The 18,389-nt window shown below is 48.3% G+C and overlaps 2 protein-coding genes across 3 annotated transcripts in view; both read left to right on the forward strand.

Annotated features, from left to right (window-relative positions):
* WDR13 (WD repeat domain 13) overlaps positions 1-18,389 on the forward strand; it is an 84,337-nt gene that overhangs the window by 258 nt on the left and 65,690 nt on the right. The window lies entirely within an intron of this gene.
* Positions 67-8,422, forward strand: EBP (EBP cholestenol delta-isomerase). Of its 2 annotated transcripts, XM_050775711.1 has the most exons (6): positions 67-953; positions 1,335-1,563; positions 3,241-3,423; positions 6,716-6,752; positions 6,877-7,007; positions 7,942-8,422. In XM_050775711.1, exons 2-6 carry the CDS (start codon positions 1,500-1,502, stop codon positions 8,163-8,165), a joined length of 639 nt encoding a protein of 212 aa, XP_050631668.1. In that variant the 5' UTR covers positions 67-953; positions 1,335-1,499; the 3' UTR covers positions 8,166-8,422. The 2 variants fall into 2 exon arrangements, with proteins under 2 accessions (XP_050631668.1, XP_050631667.1); XM_050775710.1 differs by lacking the exon at positions 1,335-1,563 and having other exon boundaries at positions 3,042-3,423.

Consider the following 18,389-nt stretch of genomic DNA (forward strand, 5'->3'; position numbering starts at 1 on the left):
CCTGAAGATGGCAGGATCCTGGTCCTGCTTGGTTTGATTAGGGCAGGGACAGATTGCATAGTTGGATGTGGGGGAGGCCTGATTGGCTGGAAAACTGAAGGATCCCCATTCTGATTGGTTGCTCTGAGTGGGACACAGAGGAGAGAAAGCAAGAGAGATGAAGGGTTGGTGCCTATTTGTCCTTAGGACTGAGGGTTGTGGGTTCTAATTGGATGGGAGGTCTGGGATGGGTCTGGATTCTGATTGATTGCTCCATCTGGGGACCCACTAGTGGTTAGGCGTTTGATTGGCTTTTTAGAACTGGCACACGGAGATTGAGGGTCTTCATGCCAATTGGTCAGTAGGACTGAGAGGCCTGGGTTCTGATGCATTCTTCTGACCTGAGGTCGGGAGAAGAGAGAATGACCGCTGCTATTAGGACTGAGGAGTTCTGAGCACTGAAGAGCTGGGGAGGGGGTGGTTGCAGTGTATAGCATGTGATCTTCCTGTAACAGTTTCTTTGCATCATGCTGAGGGTTACTCTACTTAGAAAAGGGCGGAGGTGAAAGGATGCAACGCAACGCTAATTTCACCAGCGGAAGAAGAGGATACACACCTTAATGAGTCCCTGTTTTGATCGACTGATAAGGGAATGAGGAAATTGAAGCCAGGACTCGATGCAAAGTGGCTACGGATCCAAAACGCCCACTAACCTTGGCCCGCCCCAGTCTCCACCCCAAACCTGACTCAGGTGAAAATGGCGCCACGCGTGGGGGCGGGGCCAGCGGCACACAGAGAGTGCCCATTGGTTGGGAGCGGCATGGGCCGTCTTCTTCGCTTCACCATTGGCCCGCTCCGTCAGGCAAGAGAACCCAAGAGGGGATGAACCCGAACTGGGGAAGTGACAGAGCGCGAGAGCCAGCCTAGAGAGGTCCCGGAGCCCGTGTCGGAGGCCGCTGCCATCGCGCGGCTGGGTGAGTGCCCTCCACCCGGCCCCCTGCTCCCTCCCCTAGCTCTCCCCGGCTACGCGGCCAGCCCTTGGCGTGCCAGCGCGAGACCGTTTGCCACCCTCCCCACCCCCCCACCGCCCTCTGGCGCCTGAGCTAGACCCCCAGCTACCGCACGGTTGTCCGGACGACAGAAGATCCGCCTTCTCATTGGGCAGCGGGATTGGAGGGTTCTGGTTCGGGCTTTGTGTTCCGTTCTAGCGCTGCACGCCAGACACCGCCCTTTCCAAATCCGTCTCTTCCGTGCAGGTTGACGGCGTTGCATGCTCTCGCGGGGAGGCTCTGGCTTTCCAAACGCTGGCACCGAGGGTTGTAGCTCTGATTCGTTTTCTTTCCTCTGTCCCCCAGCCTCAGTTTTCAGAACTGCGTCGGGGAGGGAATAGCTTTTTGTTGAACGGTGCAAGACGCTGACCTGTGCAACGGGACCTCGCCTGGTTCCTGTGTCTCTTACCAAACCGTGACCCCGGAGCACAGGACTGGGTTTGGTGGTCGTGAGCAGTTTGTGACCCTTGAATGAAGACACCAGGACTGGTCCTGTATATCCCTCGCCAGACTGACCAGGGAGAGCTGGGATCAGGTGTTGTTCCCATGTGCCTCCCACCAGACTTTGACCCCGAGGGCTGAGACCGGGACTGTTTCTACCACATCATAATATGACTCCTAGAGGGCTGGAACAAGCTTTCAGTCTTTCTGTGGCCTTATATTTCAGTTATGTTCTTTTTCTTTTCTTTTTTATTTTGATACAGAGTCTTGCTCTGTCGCCCAGGCTGGAGTGCAGTGGCCTGATCTCGGCTCACTGCAACCTCCGCCTCCCAGGTTCAAGCGATTCTCCTGCCTCAGCCTCCTGAATAGCTGTAACTACAGGCACACGCCACCACACCCGGCTAATTTTTGTATTTTTAGTAGAGATGGGGTTTCGCCATGTTGCCCAGGCTGGTCTTGAACTCCTGAGCTCCAGTGAGCCACTCGTCTTGGCCTCCCAAAGTGCTGTGATTACAGGCGTGAGCCACCACGCCGGGCCTTCTTTTTTAGAGGCAGAGTCTCAGGCTGGAGTGCAGTGATGTGGTCACTGCTCACTCCAGCCTTGAAGTCCTGGGCTCAAAGCGATCCTGCCTCAGCCTACCTACTAGCTGGGACTACAGGCGTTTGTCACCACACCCGACTGATTTTATTTTTTTAGAGAGAAGAGTTACGCTAAGTTGCCCAGGCTGGACTTGAATTCCTGGCTTCAGGTGCTGCTCCTGCATCAGCCTCCCAAAACACTGGAATTACCAGCCACAGTGCCTGGCCTTTAGTCATGGTCTTAAAACAAAATGTAGGCCGGGCGCGGTGGTTCACACCTGTAATCCCAGCACTTTGGAAGGCCCAGGCGGGTGGATCACGAGATCAAGAGATCGAGACCATCCTGGCTAACACGGTGAAACCCCGTCTCTACTAAAAATACAAAAAAATTAGCCAGGCGTGGTGGCAGGCACCTGTAGTCCCAGCTACTCGGGAGGCTGAGGCAGGAGAATCGTTTGAACCCAGGAGGCAGAGGTTGCAGTGAGCCGAGGTTGTACCACTACACTCCAGCCTGGGAGACAGAGCAAGACTCCATCTGAAAACAAAACAAAACAAAACGGAATGTAATTAGAAGTGTTACAGTCCTGTCTGTTAACTGGTAAATTCGGTCCATTTACATTTCTTTTTTTTTTTTTTTTTTTTTTTGAGACGGAGTCTCAGGCTGTTGCCCAGGCTGGAGTGCAGTGGCGCGATCTCGGCTCACTGCAAGCTCCGCCTCCCGGGTTCCCGCCATTCTCCTGCCTCAGCCTCCTGAGTAGCTGGGACTACAGGCGCCCGCCACTGCGCCCGGCTAATTTTTTGTATTTTTAGTAGAGACGGGGTTTCACTGTGGTCTCGATCTCCTGACCTTGTGATCCGCCCGCCTCGGCCTCCCAAAGTGCTGGGATTACAGGCTTGAGCCACCGCGCCCGGCCGGTCCATTTACATTTCTTATGATAGTAAACTATTTGAATTAGATTTTATTATCTCATTCTGTGCTTTCTATTTGTCCAGGTGTTTCTGTTCCCTGTTTTTTTTTTTTTTTTTCCCTTCAACTTCCTGCCTATCCACATGCAGCCATCAGCCCACAAAGACATGACTACCAATGCGGGCCCGTTGCACCCATACTGGCCTCAGCACCTAAGACTGGACAACTTTGTACCTAATGACCACCCCACCTGGCATATACTGGCTGGCCTCTTCTCTGTCACAGGGGTCTTAGTCGTGACCACATGGCTGTTGTCGGGTCGTGCTGCGGTTGTCCCACTGGGGACTTGGCGGCGACTGTCCCTGTGCTGGTTTGCAGTGTGTGGGTTCATTCACCTGGTGATCGAGGGCTGGTTCATTCTCTACTATGAGGACCTGCTTGGAGACCAAGCCTTCTTATCTCAACTCTGTGAGTCTTGAGTTTTTTCATGTGCTGTGGGATGGGATTTGCTGGGCAGGGATTGGCTTGCATGTTTACCTATCCACCTATTCTTCTTCCATTGATTTATTTTAAATTTTTATTTAACCTTTTAAACAATTTATTGCCGGGCGCGGTGGCTCAAGCCTGTAATCCCAGCACTTTGGGAGGCCGAGACGGGCGGATCACGAGGTCAGGAGATCGAGACCATCCTGGCTAACACGGTGAAACCCCGTCTCTACCAAAAAATACAAAAAACTAGCCGGGCGAGGTGGCGGCGCCTGTAGTCCCAGCTACTCGGGAGGCTGAGGCAGGAGAATGGCGTGAACCCGGGAGGCGGAGCTTGCAGTGAGCCGGATCTCGGCCACTGCACTCCAGCCCGGGCGGCAGAGCGAGACTCCGTCTCAAAAAAAAAAAAAAAAAAAAAAAAAAAAAAAAAAAAAAACAATTTATTATAGGCTGGGCATGGTGGCTCACGCTTATAATCCCAGCACTTTGGGAGGCGGAGGCGGGCGGATCACTTGAGGTCAGGAATTTGAGACCAGCCTGGTCAACATGGCAAAACCCCATCTCTATTAAAAATACAAAAATTAGCCAGGCACGGTGGCTCACGCCTGTAATCCCAGCACTTTGGGAGGCCGAGGCAGGCAGATCACGAGGTCAGGAGTTCAAGACCAGCCAGGCCAAGATGGTGAACCCCATCTCTACTAAAAATACAAAAATTAGCCGGGTGTGGTGGCACACGCCTGTAGTCCCAGCTACTTGGGAGGCTGAATCAGGAGAATTGCTTGAACCTGGGAGGCAGAGGTTGCAGTGAGCCAAGACCGTGCCATTGCACTCCAGCCTGGGCAACAGAGTGAGACTTTGTCTTAAAAAAAAAAAAATTATTATATATTCTTGTATTCTTCTTCTTTTTTTTTTTTTTTTTGCCCTTCTCCTCCAAAACTGGTAGATAACTTATTTTTGAGACAAGGTCTTGCTGTGTTGCCCAGGCTGGAGTGCAGTGGCATGATGATTTCTCACTGCAGCCTCTAACTCCTGGGCTCAAGCTATTGTCTTGCCTCAGCCTCTGCAGTAGCTGGGACTATACTATAAGTGCACACCTCTATGCCTGGCTAATATTTTCATTTTTGGAGAGACAGGGTCTTGTTATGTTGCTCAGGCTGTTCTTTAACTCCTGGGCTCAAGCAATCCTTCCACCTCAGCCTCCCAACATTCTGGGATGACAGGTGCGCACCACTGTGCCCAGCATTATTTAACTTTTTTGTTGCATATATATTCACATGGGTCAAAAAAACATTTAAAGAGATTTGCAGTGAAAATCTGCTTTCTATCCACCAAGTGTCCCCAAATACTGTTAGGCACTGTTGATAGTTGTTTATGTTTCTTTTCAGTTTATTTATACACATAAGTCTCAATTTGCTCAATTGTAAAAGGGGGATAATAGTAATATATGTAAGGTACTTAGAACAGTGTTTGGCAAACAGTGGTTGCCATGTAACTGTTCACTATTATTATTATTATCATTATTTGCACTTTCCCCATTTTACACAAATGGTAACGTGCTATATATATGTCTTTTTTTTTTTTGAAACAGAGTCTCGCTCTGTCGCCCAGGCTGGAGTGCAGTGGTGCACTCTCTGCTCACTGCAAGCTCTGACTCCTGGGTTCATGCCATTCTCCTGCCTCAGCCTCCCAAGTAGCTGGGACTACAGGCGCACACCACCATGCCCAGCTAATTTTTTGTATTTTTAGTAAAGACGGGGTTTCACCACATTAGCCAGGGTGGTCTCCATCGTCCTGACCTCATGATCCGCCCGCCTTGGCCCCACCAAGTTATTTTTTTTAACAACTTTTTTTTTAAGAGACGGGGTCTCACTTTGTTGCCCAGGCTGTTCTCCAACTCCTGGCATCAAGTGATCTGCCCACCTCAGCCTCCCAAAGTGCTAGGATTACAAGCGTGAGCCACCACACCTGGCTGCTTTTTTCAATGAGGTCACTCCTCATGATTTCATAAAGAACTTTTGAAGCATGGACATTATACAGTTACTTGACTTGTCTGGTATTGATGGGCATTTTCCCTCAATCTTCTGCCATTATAAACAAGGCTGGGTGCAGTGGCTCATGCCTGTAATCCCAGCCCTTTGGGAGGCAAAGACGGGCAGATCGCCTGAAGTCAGGAGTTTGAGACCAGCCTGGCCAACATAGTGAAATCCCATCTCCACTAAAAATCCAAAAATTAGCCCAGCATGGTGGCAGGTGCCTGTAATCCCAGCTACTCAGGATGCTGAGGCAGGAGAATTGCTTGGACCCAGGAGGTGGAGGTTGTGGTGAGCTGAGATCGCGCCACTGCACTCTAGCCTGGGCGACATGTGAGACTCCATCTCAAAAAAAAAAAAAAAAAAAAAAAAAGATTACAGGCATGAGCCACTGCACCTGGCTGGTCAGATGTTTCTTAAATTTCAATCATTCCAGTAGATGTGAGTGCTATCTCATTATGGTTTTAATTTGCTTTTCCTTAGTGACTAATGGAAGTTGGAACATCTTTCATATACTTATTGGCCATTTAGAAATTCTCTTTGTGAAGAACCTATTCAAGTCTTCTGCCTGTTTTTATATTGGATGGTCTTTTTCTTTCTTTTTTTTTTTTTTTTTTTTCTGAGACAGGGTCTCACCCTGTTGTCCAGGCTGAGCACCATGGTGCTATCATAGCTCACTGCAGCCTTAACCTCCTGGGCTCAAGACATCCTCCCACTGCAGCCTGGGACTGTAGGCACGTGCCACCACGTCCAGCTAATTTTTGTATGTTTTGTAGAGATGGGGGTCTCACTATATTGTTCAGACTGGTCTTGAACTCCTTAATGCAAGCCATCTTCCTGCCTCAGCCTCCCAAAGTGTTGGGATTACAGCCGTGAGCCACCCGGCAGTCTTTTTCTTACTGATTCTCTGCTCACTCTTTTATTCACTCCTCTGTTCACCTACATTCTCTCTCTCTCATTGGCTACTTCACTCACTCCATTATCTACACTTGCCTCCTTTTATGCCACACACATTTCTTGAGTACCAATCACAGCCACACTGTTTTGTGTCAGGCTTTACACATATTACCTTGTTTTAGATAAATAAACCACTAGAATCCAAACAGTTACCCCATTTCACAGATGAGGAAGCAGACGCATGGGAAGGTTATGAAGTCTGTCTTCTTGCAGGGACCCCCAGCTGTCACAAATGTGTGTTCCTTTCCCTGCCTTTATTCTTCATGTCTCTCTCTTCTTTTCTTCAGGGAAAGAGTATGCCAAGGGAGACAGCCGATACATCCTGTAAGTGTTTGCCTCTGTCAGTGGAGACTGGCATTGGTTTTGGTGGGGTGGTAAGTTACCCTAATGGGGTAACCTGTAGGAAGAGCAAGCCGATGCCAGTGTCCCCTCATGCTTTCTCCTGCAGGGCTGACAACTTCACAGTGTGCATGGAAACCATCACAGCTTGCTTGTGGGGACCACTCAGCCTGTGGGTGGTGATCGCCTTTCTCCGCCAGCATCCTCTCCGCTTCGTTCTACAGCTTGTGGTCTCTGTGGGTAAGGAGAGGGCACTAGAGGGGCACTGGGCACTAGAGGGGTTGATGGGAATCCACAGACACAGGTGCATGCCTGTGGGTGGGATCTCAATGGTGCCCTTCCAGGGGTGAGTCAGACTGAATGACAAACCTCCTGAGGCTCTGGAACAGCCATGCCCTTCTCTGAGCCTGTACTCTCAGGTGGGGAGGGTTCATTTTTCTTCCTCCTCCTCCTTCTCCATCACAGAGTCTCTTGTGAAGGTTACATGAGGTGGCCCAGGGTGGTAAGAAGCCCCTGGAACCTCCAGGATCAGGACTCTGAGATCCCTTCATGTAAGATTCAGTCATCTTTTTTTAAAATAGGGTCTGGCTCTGTCACCCAGGCCAGAGTGCTATGGGCTCACTGCAACTTCCACCTCCCAGGCTCAAGCGATCTTCCTGCCTCAGTCTCCTGAGTAGCTGGGACTACAGGCATGTGCCACCGTGCCTGGCTAATTTTTGTATTTTTAGTAGAGATGGGGTTTCGCCATGTTGCCCAGGCTGGTCTCAAGCTCCTGAGCTCAAGCAATCCTCCTGGCTTGGCCTCCCTAAGTACTGGGATTACAGGCGTGTGCCACTGTTCCCAGCCTCAGTCATCTTGTGTTATTAAATTGTTAGCTTTCTTTAGTTCTAGAGATAGGAGTTATCTTTAGTCCCAGAATCCTAAGCTGTCTTGGATTCGAGGATTTTGAACTTCCTTAAATCTGAAGTTGTGAGCTTTCCTGAGTTCTGAAATTCTTAGCTCTCTGGTGTCTGGAATCTCACTTTTCTGATTTCTCGGATTTTCAGCTCTATGATTTCAGAATACTTAACTCTGAGACCTTGAATGATGACTTGGAAAGTGCCTTGGAATAGAGAATTGGGGAAACTGTTACCTTCCTCACTGGGGCTTCTCTTTCCCCTCCTGCCGCCCACAGGCCAGATCTATGGGGATGTGCTCTACTTCCTGACGGAGCACCGTGATGGATTCCAGCACGGGGAGCTGGGCCACCCTCTCTACTTCTGGTTTTACTTTGTCTTCATGAATGCCCTGTGGCTGGTGCTGCCTGGAGTCCTTGTGCTTGATGCTGTGAAGCACCTCACTCATGCCCAGAGCATGCTGGATGCCAAGGCCACAAAAGCCAAGAGCAAGAAGAACTGAGGAGTGGTGGACCGGGCTCGAACACTGGCCGAGGAGGAGCTCTCCGCCTGCCAGAAGAGTCTAGTCCTGCTCCCACAGTTTGGAGGGACAAAGTTAATTGATCTTTCACACTCAGGCTCATGGGTGGGCACAAGAAGGGGAATAAAGGGGCTGTTTGAAGGCACTGCTGGGAGCCATTAGGACACAGATACAAGAGAAGCCAGGAGGTCTATGATGGTGACAATTTTTAAAATCAGGAAATAAAAGACCTTGACTCTTAACACTGAGAGATCCTTAATTACTAACCCCAGAGATGCCCTATGACTGACCCCACAGATCCCACCATCATTCACTTATTCCAGACCCCCATCAGCATCATATAGACCTCCCATCTCTGACCTCACAAACCCCTATCACTGACCCTCCTCCCAGACCCCATAACTCACCACACAGACCCTATCACTGGCCCCACAGTCCCCTTGTCTTAACTCAAGCTACCATAACAAAATGCCACAGACTAGGCTTAAACCACAGAAATTTATTTTCTCATAGTTCTGGAGTCCAAGATCAAGGTGTCAGCAAGTTTGACTTCTCCTGAGGCCCCTGTCCATAGCTTACAGGTGGCCACCTTCTCACTGTGTCCTCACATGGTCTCTATGAACTAGCATCCCTGGTGTCTCTGTGTGTCCAAATTTCCTTTATTTATTTTTTTATTTTATTTATTTATTTTTTTTTTTGAGACAGAGCCTAACTCTGTGCCAGGCTGGAGTGCAGTGGTGTGATCATGGTTCACTGCAACCTCTACCTCCCAGGCTCCAGCGATCCTCCTGCCTCAGCCTCCTAAGTAGCTGGGACTACAGGTGTGCAGTACCAAACACGGCTATTTTTTTTTTATAGCAACGGAGTCTCACTATGTTGCCCAGGCTGGTCTGGAACACCTGGGCTCAAGCAATCCTCCCACCTCAACCTTCCAAGTAACTGGGACAACAGGCACATGCCATTATGCCTAATTTTTTTTGTTTGTTTTTGTTTTTTTTGTTTGTTTGTTTGTTTTTTGGGGACGGAGTTTTGCTCTTGTTGCCCAGGCTAGAGTGCAATGGCACGATCTTGGCTTCACAACCTCCGCCTCCTGAGTTCAAGCGATTCTCCTGCCTCAGCCTCCTGGGTAGCTGGGATTACAGGCATACGCCACCATGCCCGGCTGATTTTGTATTTTTAGTAGAGATGGGGTTTCTCCATGTTGGTCAGACTGGTTGCGAACTCCCAACCTCAGGTGATCTACCCGCCTCGGCCTCCCAAAATGCCAGGATTATGCCCGGCAAGTTTTTTCAATATTTTGTAGAGACGGCATCTCTCTATGTTGCCGAAGCTGATCTCAAACTCCTAGGCTCAAGTGGTCCTCCCACCTCAGCCTCCCAAGTAGCTGAGACTACAGGTGTGAACTACCATGCTTGGCCCAAATTTTCTTTTATGAGGACACCATTTGACCAGCCTGGGCAACATGGTGAAACCCCATCTCTACAAAAAATTTTTAAAAATTAGCCGGGCATCATGAGGCCACAATGGGAGAATCATCTGAGCTAGGGAGGTGTAGGCTGCAATGAGCCATGATCATGGTGAGACCCTGTCTTAAAAAAAAAAAAGGGGGACGGAAGGGGGTGGGCACCAGTCAGGCACAGTGGCTCATGCCTATAATCCCAGCACTTTGGGAGGCTGACACAAGTGGATCACCTGAGGTCAGGAGTTTGAGACCAACCTGGCCAACATGGTGAAACCCCGTCTCTACTAAAAATACAAAAATTAGCCTGGCATGGTGGCACATGCCTGTAATCCCAGCTACTTGGGAGGCTGAGGCAGGAGAATCACTTGAACCCGGGAAGTGGAGGTTGCAGTGAGCCAACATCATGGCACTACTGCACTCCAGTCTGGGCAACAGAGTGAGACTCTGTCTCGAAAAAGGCAGGGGGCACCATTTGTATTGGATTAGGCCCACTCTATGAGCCCCATTTTAACTTAACCACCCCTTTAAAGTCCCTATCTCCAAATATAGTCACATTCTGTGGTATTGGGGGTTAGGGCTTTAACATACGAATTTGGGGAAGACACAGTTCAGTCTATAACATTCTGTTCTCTCTGGCCTCCCAGAATTCATGTCCTTGCATGCAAAATACATTCACCCCCATCCCAGCAGCCCAAAACTCTCTTCTGTTTTTTTGGAGACAGAGTCTTGCTCTGTGGCCCAGGTTCAGTGCAAAGGCACGATCTCAGGTCACTGCAACCACTGCCTCCTGTGTTCAACTGATTCTCCTGCCTCAGCCTCCCAAGTAGCTGGGATTACAGGCGTGCACCACCACCCCTGACTAATTTATGTATTTTTAGTAGAGACAGAGTTTCACTATGTTGACCTGGCTGGTCTTGAACTCCTGGCCTCAGATGATCCGCCCACCTCGGCCTCCCAAAGTGTTGGGATTATAGGCATAAGTCACTGTGCCATAAGCCACTCTGAAAACTTAACTGAGTCTAGCATTAACTTTAAGTCCCAAGTCTTACCTAAATATCATCCAAATCAAGTGTAAATGAGACTGGAGGTATGATTCATCCTGATGCAAAAATTCTCTAGCTGTGAACCCGTGAAACCAGATAAATTATCTGCTTCCAAAATTCAGTGGTAGGACAAGCATAAGCTAGATAGATATTTCCATTCCAAAAAGGAGAAATCAGAAAGAAGAAAGGGATCACAGGCCAGGCATGGTGACTCACGCATGTAATCCCAGCATTTTGGGAGGCTGAGATGGGAGGGTCACTTGAGCCCAGGTATTTGAGACCACCCTGGGCTACATGGTGAAACCCCGTCTCTACAAAAAACTAAAAAATTAGCCAGGTATGGTGGTACACTCCTATAGTCCCAGCTCCTTGGGAGGCTGAGGCGGGAGGATTGATTAAGCCCAGGAGGTAGAGGCTGCAGTGAGCCCTGATCTCACCAGTGCACCCCAGCCTGCGTGATAGAGCGAGACCCTGTCACAGGAGAAAAAACAGGGATCGCAGGTTCCAAATAAGTTTGAAACCGAATAGGGCAAATTCTATTAGATTTTTAAGGCTTGAGAATAATCCGGTTTGGCTCTATGTTCTGTCCTCTGGGCCCACCAGATTGGGGGCCCCACTTTCCTGGTTCACTGGAGAGGTGGTGTCTCTCCCGGAGCCCTGGGTGGCAGCCTGGCCCACTGAAACAGAGGAGGCCTCTCTGCCCTCTGGAACTGAGGAGGAGACAGCTCCACCTTTGGGATCGTTCTCCCTTTTTCTTGAAGTATAATGTATGTTCACAGCCAGAAAGCTCTGTTGTCGTGTCCTGTTGAATCCCAGAAGTCCTACAGTCTTCTTTCATTTTGTCCCATCTCTGTCCTCTTTAGTCCCAGCTGGCCGTGTTCCTGCTGGTATTACCCATCTCTATTCCTGGCTTGTGCCAAGATGGCTGATTAGGTCAGTGAGTCACACCCATGATCTCTTTGTGGCATGATTGTTTAGCCACACCCTTTGTCTTCTCACCAGAACACATTCTCAGCTTTTGCGGTATTGGATAGGCTGAGAATTTTTTTATCTTCACATTCGAGTTCCCTTCTGCCTGACAATTTCTTTTTCAATTTCTCTCTCTCCTCTTGCATTCCACTAGAAGCAGCAAAGAGGAAAAGGCCGCATAATACGCTGCTTAGAAATCTCCTTAGCTAAATCTCCCAAGTTCACCTCCCACAGGTTCTACCTTCCACAAAACACTAGAACACAATTAACCAAGTTCTTTGCCTTCCCTCCATTTTCCAATAACATATTCTTCATTTCCTTCTGAGGCCTCACCAGAAGCACCTTCAACATCCATATTTCTACCAGTAGCCTTCAAGATAATTGTCTTAGTTGTTTGGACTGCTCTGACAAAATACCATAAACTGCGTAGCTTATGGGCAACTGATATTTATTTCTCACAGTTCTGAGGTCTGGGAAGTCCAAAATCAAGATGTTGGCAAATTCAGTGTCGAGTGAGGGCCTGCCTCCTCACAGATGGCCCCTTCCCTCTGTACCCTCACATGGTGGGAGGGTAGAACTCTGGTCCCTTCATCCCTTATAAGGGAATGACCTAATCACCTCCAAAAGGCCCCACCTCCTAATATCATTACACTGGGAATTAGGTTTCAACATAGGAATTGGAGGTGGGAGGGACACAAATATTAAGACCATAGCAGCAACATAGGCTTTTTCTAACATGTACCTCAAAACTCTTTCAGCCTCTACCCATTACCCAGTTCCAAAGCTACTTCCACATTTTTAGGTATTTGTTACAGCAGCACTCCACTTCCCAGGACCAAAATCTGTGTCAGTTTTCTAAGACTGCTGTAACAAAATGCCATAGACCTGGTGGCTTAAACAACAGAAATTTATGTCCTCACAGTTCTAGAGGCGGAAAATCCAAGTTCAAGGTGTCAACCAGTTTAGTGTCCCCTGAGGCCTCTCTCCTTGGCTTGTAGATGGTCACCTTCTTGCCGTGTCCTCACAGTCTTCCCTCTGCCTGTGCATGTCGGTGTCCTAATCTCTTCTTATAGGGACACCAGCCAGATTGGATTGGGACCCGTGCTCACCAACCTCATTTTAATTTAATCACCTCTTGAAAGGCCCTATTTTCAAATACAGTCACATTCTGAAGTATTAGGGGTTAGGGCTTCAGCATGAATTTTGGGGAGATATAATTCAGTCAGTAACATCGCTCTGTGCTCACTCCACTCACTCCCCAACACAGATCTTCCATCACTCACCCCATAGACCCTCATCACATGCCCTGATTACTCAGCCCACAGATCCCCCTGCATTGCTGCCACATGGACCCCACCAACACCCACCCTATAGACTTCCCATCACAAACCCTAAAGATCCTCCATCACTCACCCCACAGGCCCCATCGTGAACCCTGCATATTCATGTCATTTACCTCACAGAGCCACATTACTCATCCAACAGACTCCACCCCTGGATCATTCAGCTTATTGGCCCCTAATCACTTCACTCACTCTAGTGACTCACTCATCACTGACTCCACGGAGCTCTAATCTCTCACCCCACTGACACCCCATTACTAACCCCACAGGTGACTCCCACTCATCTCACAGACCCTCCATCTGTCACACCACAAAGCCCCCTCACCTTACAAGCTAGCACATCAGCACCCCTACAGACAGACCCCCAGTCATTCTTCCACCCCACAGATGCCCCCATCACCCCACAGATCCTCATCAGTCGTCTATAGATTCTTCCATTCCTCAAAGACCTCCTTCCCTCCCCCTACAGACTCGCCCCACAGCCCCCATCATTAATCCTACAGAATCCTGTCACTCGCCACTCAATACCCCATCATTCACTCTACAGGCTCCCCATCACCCTACAGACCCCGTCACTACCCCAAAGATCCCTATTATTCAGTTTATTGTCCCCCGATCATACCTTCCAGAGGCCCAATCGCTAACCCCACAGACCCTAATCCTCCCCTGTGTTAGTTGGCTCTGGCTTCCATAACAAAATGCTATAACAAAAAGACCAAGTGGCTTAAACAACAAACTTATTTTCTCACAGTTTGGGAGGTTGGACAGTCCAAGGGCAAGGTGCCATCAGGGTTGGTGTCTGGTGGGGCTTCTCTCCTTGGCTTGCAGATGGCTGCCTTCTTGCTGTGTCCTCATGTGGCCCTTTCTCTGTGCACTCATGCCCAGTGTCCCTCTTCTTATAAGGACACCAGTTCTATTGAATTAGGGCCCCACCCTTATAACCTCATTTAACCTTAATTACCTCCTTAAAGGCTCTATTTCAGATATAGTGATACGTTGAAATATTGGGGGCTGGTCCCCCTGATATTAGGGCTTCAAACCTAATTTCGGTAGGAGGACATCATTCAGTTCATAACACTCCCTATCACTCACCCCACAGATGCCACAGCTCTCACCTCGCAGAGCCCCCAACACTCCTACCGCACACATTCCATCACTCAGCCTCTTGGCTTCTGCTAAACCGCCCCACAGACATCCCATCACTAATTCCACAGAACCCCCATGACTCCTCCCACATACCCCATCAACTCCTAAGATACCCATCACTCTTCCTACCAACACATATTCATCTCATAGATTGCCCATTATTGACCCCACAGAAACCCCATAACTCACCACACAGACCTTGACCCCATCACTCACCCCCATAGGCCCCATCACCCCCAAAATCTTCATTCTGAAGATCCTACAACTCACCCCAGAAGCCCCTCGTCAGTCACCCCACCAACCCCTATCACTGACCCCACAGACACACCACTCATCCTACAGATGCCCTTTTGCTAACCCTATAAGCATCCCATAACTCCCCTTGCAGAACCCATCACTCAACCCACAGAGTCCATCTCTCATCCCACAGACCCCTTATCACTCACACCACCATCCCATCTCTCAACTCATGATCCTCCACCATCCACCATATACACCCCATCACTCACCCACAGATGCCATCATTCACCCCTCAGATCCCCATGACTTACCTCATAGTCCACCTATCATGCACCCAGACTCCCATCCACCCCAGAGATCCTCCGTGACTCTCCCCACAGACCTCCTATCATTCACCCAACAGACACCCCTCACTTACTCTACAGACCACCATCACTCATCCTGCAGTCTATCATTACCTTATAGACCCTCCATCATAAAACAGTTGGGTACTTGAGAAGTTTTGAAGAGATGGAAAATGATAAATAATAAAACCACAGATACCTATAGACTGGCTTCAGGTGACCTGTGTAAGGCTGGGCAGCAGTGGCTCACGCCTGTAATCCCAACACTTTGGGAGGCTGAGGCGAGCAGATCACCTGAGGTCAGGAGTTCAAGACCAGCCCAGCCAACATGGTGAAACCCCATCTGCACTAAAAATACAAAAAAATTAGCCAGGCGTGGTGCCAGGCACCTGTAATCCCAGCTACTTGGGAGGCTGAAGCAGGAGAATCACTTGAACCCAGGAGGCAGAGGTTGCAGTGAGCCGAGATTACACCATTGCACACAAGCCTGGGCAACAGGAACAAAACTCTGTCTCAAAAAAAGAGGACCTGTGGACTTCAGTTCAAATCCTGGCTCTGCTTAGGCCTACAGTATATAGCTCTGGAGAAGTGCCTTACCGTTAAGGTCAAAGCCCTGCATGATCTCACTCCATTCTCACCTCATCTGCTGTCACTCACCTATCATTCACTCTACTTAAAGGCATACTGACCTCCTTGCTCTTCCTCAGACACAACAGGCATAGCCCCAAGTTCCGTCCATTGCACTGCCTACTCTCTGTGTCACTACCCACTTTGACCTTGAGCTTGTTTCTTCCTGGCTTTCAGTACTCTAATCTGTAGAATGCTTAGAATAATAACACCTACCTGCTATGGTTCGAACGTTTCTGCCCTCCAAAACTCATGTTGAAACTAAATCTCTATTTTAACAGTATTAAGGAGGTGGGAAATCCGACTACAGTATTTGAGAGATGGGACCTTGAGAGGTAATTAGGATTAGATTAGATGAGGTCATAAGGGTGGGGCATTAGTGGTTTTCTAAGAGGAGAAACAGATCTGAGCTAGCAAGGTCAGCCCCCTCACCATGTGATGCCCTGCTCTGCCTCGCCACTCCACAGAGAGGCCCCACCAGCAGAAGGGCCTCACCAGATGTGACCCCTTGACCATGGACTTCCCAGCCTCCAGAACTGTAAGAAATTCATTTCTTTTCTTTCTTTGTTTTTTTGTTGTTGTTGTTGTTGTTGTTGTTTTTAGAGACAGGGTCTCACTCTGTCACCTAGACTGGAGTGTAGTGGTGTGATCACAGCTCACTGCAGCCTCAAACTTCTGGGCATAAGCAATCCTCCTACCTCAGCCTCCTAAGTAGCTAGGACTACAGGCATACTGCCACGCTCGGCTAATTTTTAAAATTTTTTGTAGAGACAGGGTCTTGCTATGTTGCCGAGGCTGGTCTTGAACAGGCCTCAAAGCAATCCTCCCACCTCAGCCTCCCAAATTTCTTTATAAATTACCCAGTCTTGGGTATTTGGTTACAGCAATAGAAAAATGGACTAAGATACTACCTCATAGGGTTTTTATGCAGATTATAAGAATTAATTTATGTAGACTGTCTAGCATACACTTTGTATTTGTTGAATGGAAGAATGAATAAACATTCTCCCCAGAACTATGGGAAGGACCTCCTTTTTGATATTCTTGCTTCCAGTATCTTTCCATCCAAGGCTCTCCCCAGGACCAAGACAGAGGCATCTGACCACATCATACCCCTGTCTAAACCTTTGCCCCAGTGCCCTCAGGATCGATTCCAAACTCCAGGCTAATGGTTTGCACATCCCACCCTATGATAAATGAAAAGCAGACTCTTACTCCTTGTCTCTATCAGAAAATCCAGCAGTGCTATAGGTGATTTTGACTCTAAGCACATGGGGCAAGAGAGACATGCCAATAATCCTTTTCTGGCTTTCAGAGAAAATCCCCATTATTTATACCTTCTAAAAGTAGAGATATCTATCTAATATTAATACCAAGGCAACATGTTATCTTAAAAGACACCAAAATAGAATTGTAGACTTGCCTAAAAAGTTAACCTTGAGGGTTGCATCCATATGACACGGACACAATAGTTGGAGTGCTAGTATCTTACAAGACTCCTTTGTTGGAAATTAACATTTGTAAGTGCAGCCTGTATTTTGTCCAGACCGCACGGATGTTGTGCCATTAAGTGGGAAGACTGCCTTTTTGCATTTTGCCATACATAAAGTTTCTCAGAAAAGTCTAAGATATATTTAATAATTCAGCCAATATCTAGTAGACATACACTGTTTAAGAGCAGGACCAACCTTAACATGTTGTGGGTTTTTTTTTTTTTTTTTTTGAATCAGGGTCTCACTCTGTCACCCAGGCTGGAGTGTAGTGGTGTGATCACAGCTCCATTGCAGCTTGGACCTCCCAGGCTCAAGCAATCCTCTCACCTCAGCCTCCCGAACACTAGGAGCACAGGTACGCACCCACACCCAGCTAATTTTTTTTTTTTTTTTTTTTAATTTCGTAGGGACAGGGTCTTCCTGTGTTGCCCAGGCTGGTCTCGAACTCCCCGGCTCGAGCAATCCTCCCACCTCGGCCTCCCAAAATGCTGAGATTACAAGTGTGAGCCACTGTGCCTGACTCAGTTTATTTTTAAAATTTTTTCATTTATTATTGGCTTCTTGCATTCATTGTTTTGAGCACTAACTATGTGCTCAGCACATTGCTAAGCCTTTTGCATGCTCTGCTGGGCATTCCCCATTTGCTCTTCCAGATCCGTTATCCACCCTGCTCTGGGACCCCAGAAAGCTGATCTTTTACAGATGGTATCATTTGGGCTCCATTGGTTGGTTTGTAGCTGAGCCTGGCCACTTCTCTTTCAATGGGTCCCTGGCAGTCAGTACCAACATTTTAGTCAGGTTTCAAATAAATCTCTAGACCAAGCTGGAGAGGGCTCTTCCAATGATTCAGTGATTCTCCAAGATCTGAGAATGTGAAACTTGGAAAAGGGACATAAAGACCAGGGATCCTTTGAACTGGTTCAATAATGGCAGAGCTTTAGAGATATGCTTCTGAGCTCCCTGGGTCTGTCTCGCTTTCTGCCTTCTGAAGTCTTGATTGTTAACTTCTTCCTGGGTTTCAGTTAGAAGCATTAGTGTCCTTCCTGGAGTTGAATTACCTGGAAGTTTGCCTCCTAGTTGTATAAACTTGGGAAAATATGATCTCGTCAAGTTTCAGACAAAGGCAAACCAAAAGCTAGAACTCCAAAGAGCATAAAAGTTTTTTTGGGGGGTAAATTATTTAATGAAGTGTAACATTCATACAGGAAGTACAAAAATCATCAGTGTACAAAATCTCTATGAATTTTCACAATGTGTAAACCATTTTCCTGTTTTTTGTCTGACCTTACTAAGTCAGGGTGTAAATTATTAATTTTTGTTTGAGACAGGGCTTTGCCCTGTGGTGCAGGTTAGGGCAGTGGTGTGAGCAGGGCTCACTGCAGCCTTGACTTCCTGGGCTCAGCTATCCTGCTGCTTCAGCCTCCCGAGTAGCTGGGACTGCAGGTGTGCGCCACCACGTCCAGCTAATTGTTTAATTTTTTGTTAAGAGACAGAGTCTCGCTGTCTAGAACTCCTGGGCTCAAGAGATCTGCCGCCTCG

The sequence above is a fragment of the Macaca thibetana genome, chromosome X (assembly GCF_024542745.1).
Source record: "Macaca thibetana thibetana isolate TM-01 chromosome X, ASM2454274v1, whole genome shotgun sequence".
Lineage (NCBI taxonomy): Eukaryota > Metazoa > Chordata > Mammalia > Primates > Cercopithecidae > Macaca > Macaca thibetana.

Excerpts from the sequence above, each read along its gene's own strand:
- EBP (XM_050775710.1), top strand. The coding sequence starts at position 3,099 with ATGCAGCCATCAGCCCACAAAGACATGACTACCAATGCGGGCCCGTTG. Across the intron at positions 3,424-6,715 it reads AGCCTTCTTATCTCAACTCT|GGAAAGAGTATGCCAAGGGA; the intron begins GTGAGTCTTGAG and ends TCTTTTCTTCAG. Across the intron at positions 7,008-7,941 it reads ACAGCTTGTGGTCTCTGTGG|GCCAGATCTATGGGGATGTG; the intron begins GTAAGGAGAGGG and ends TGCCGCCCACAG.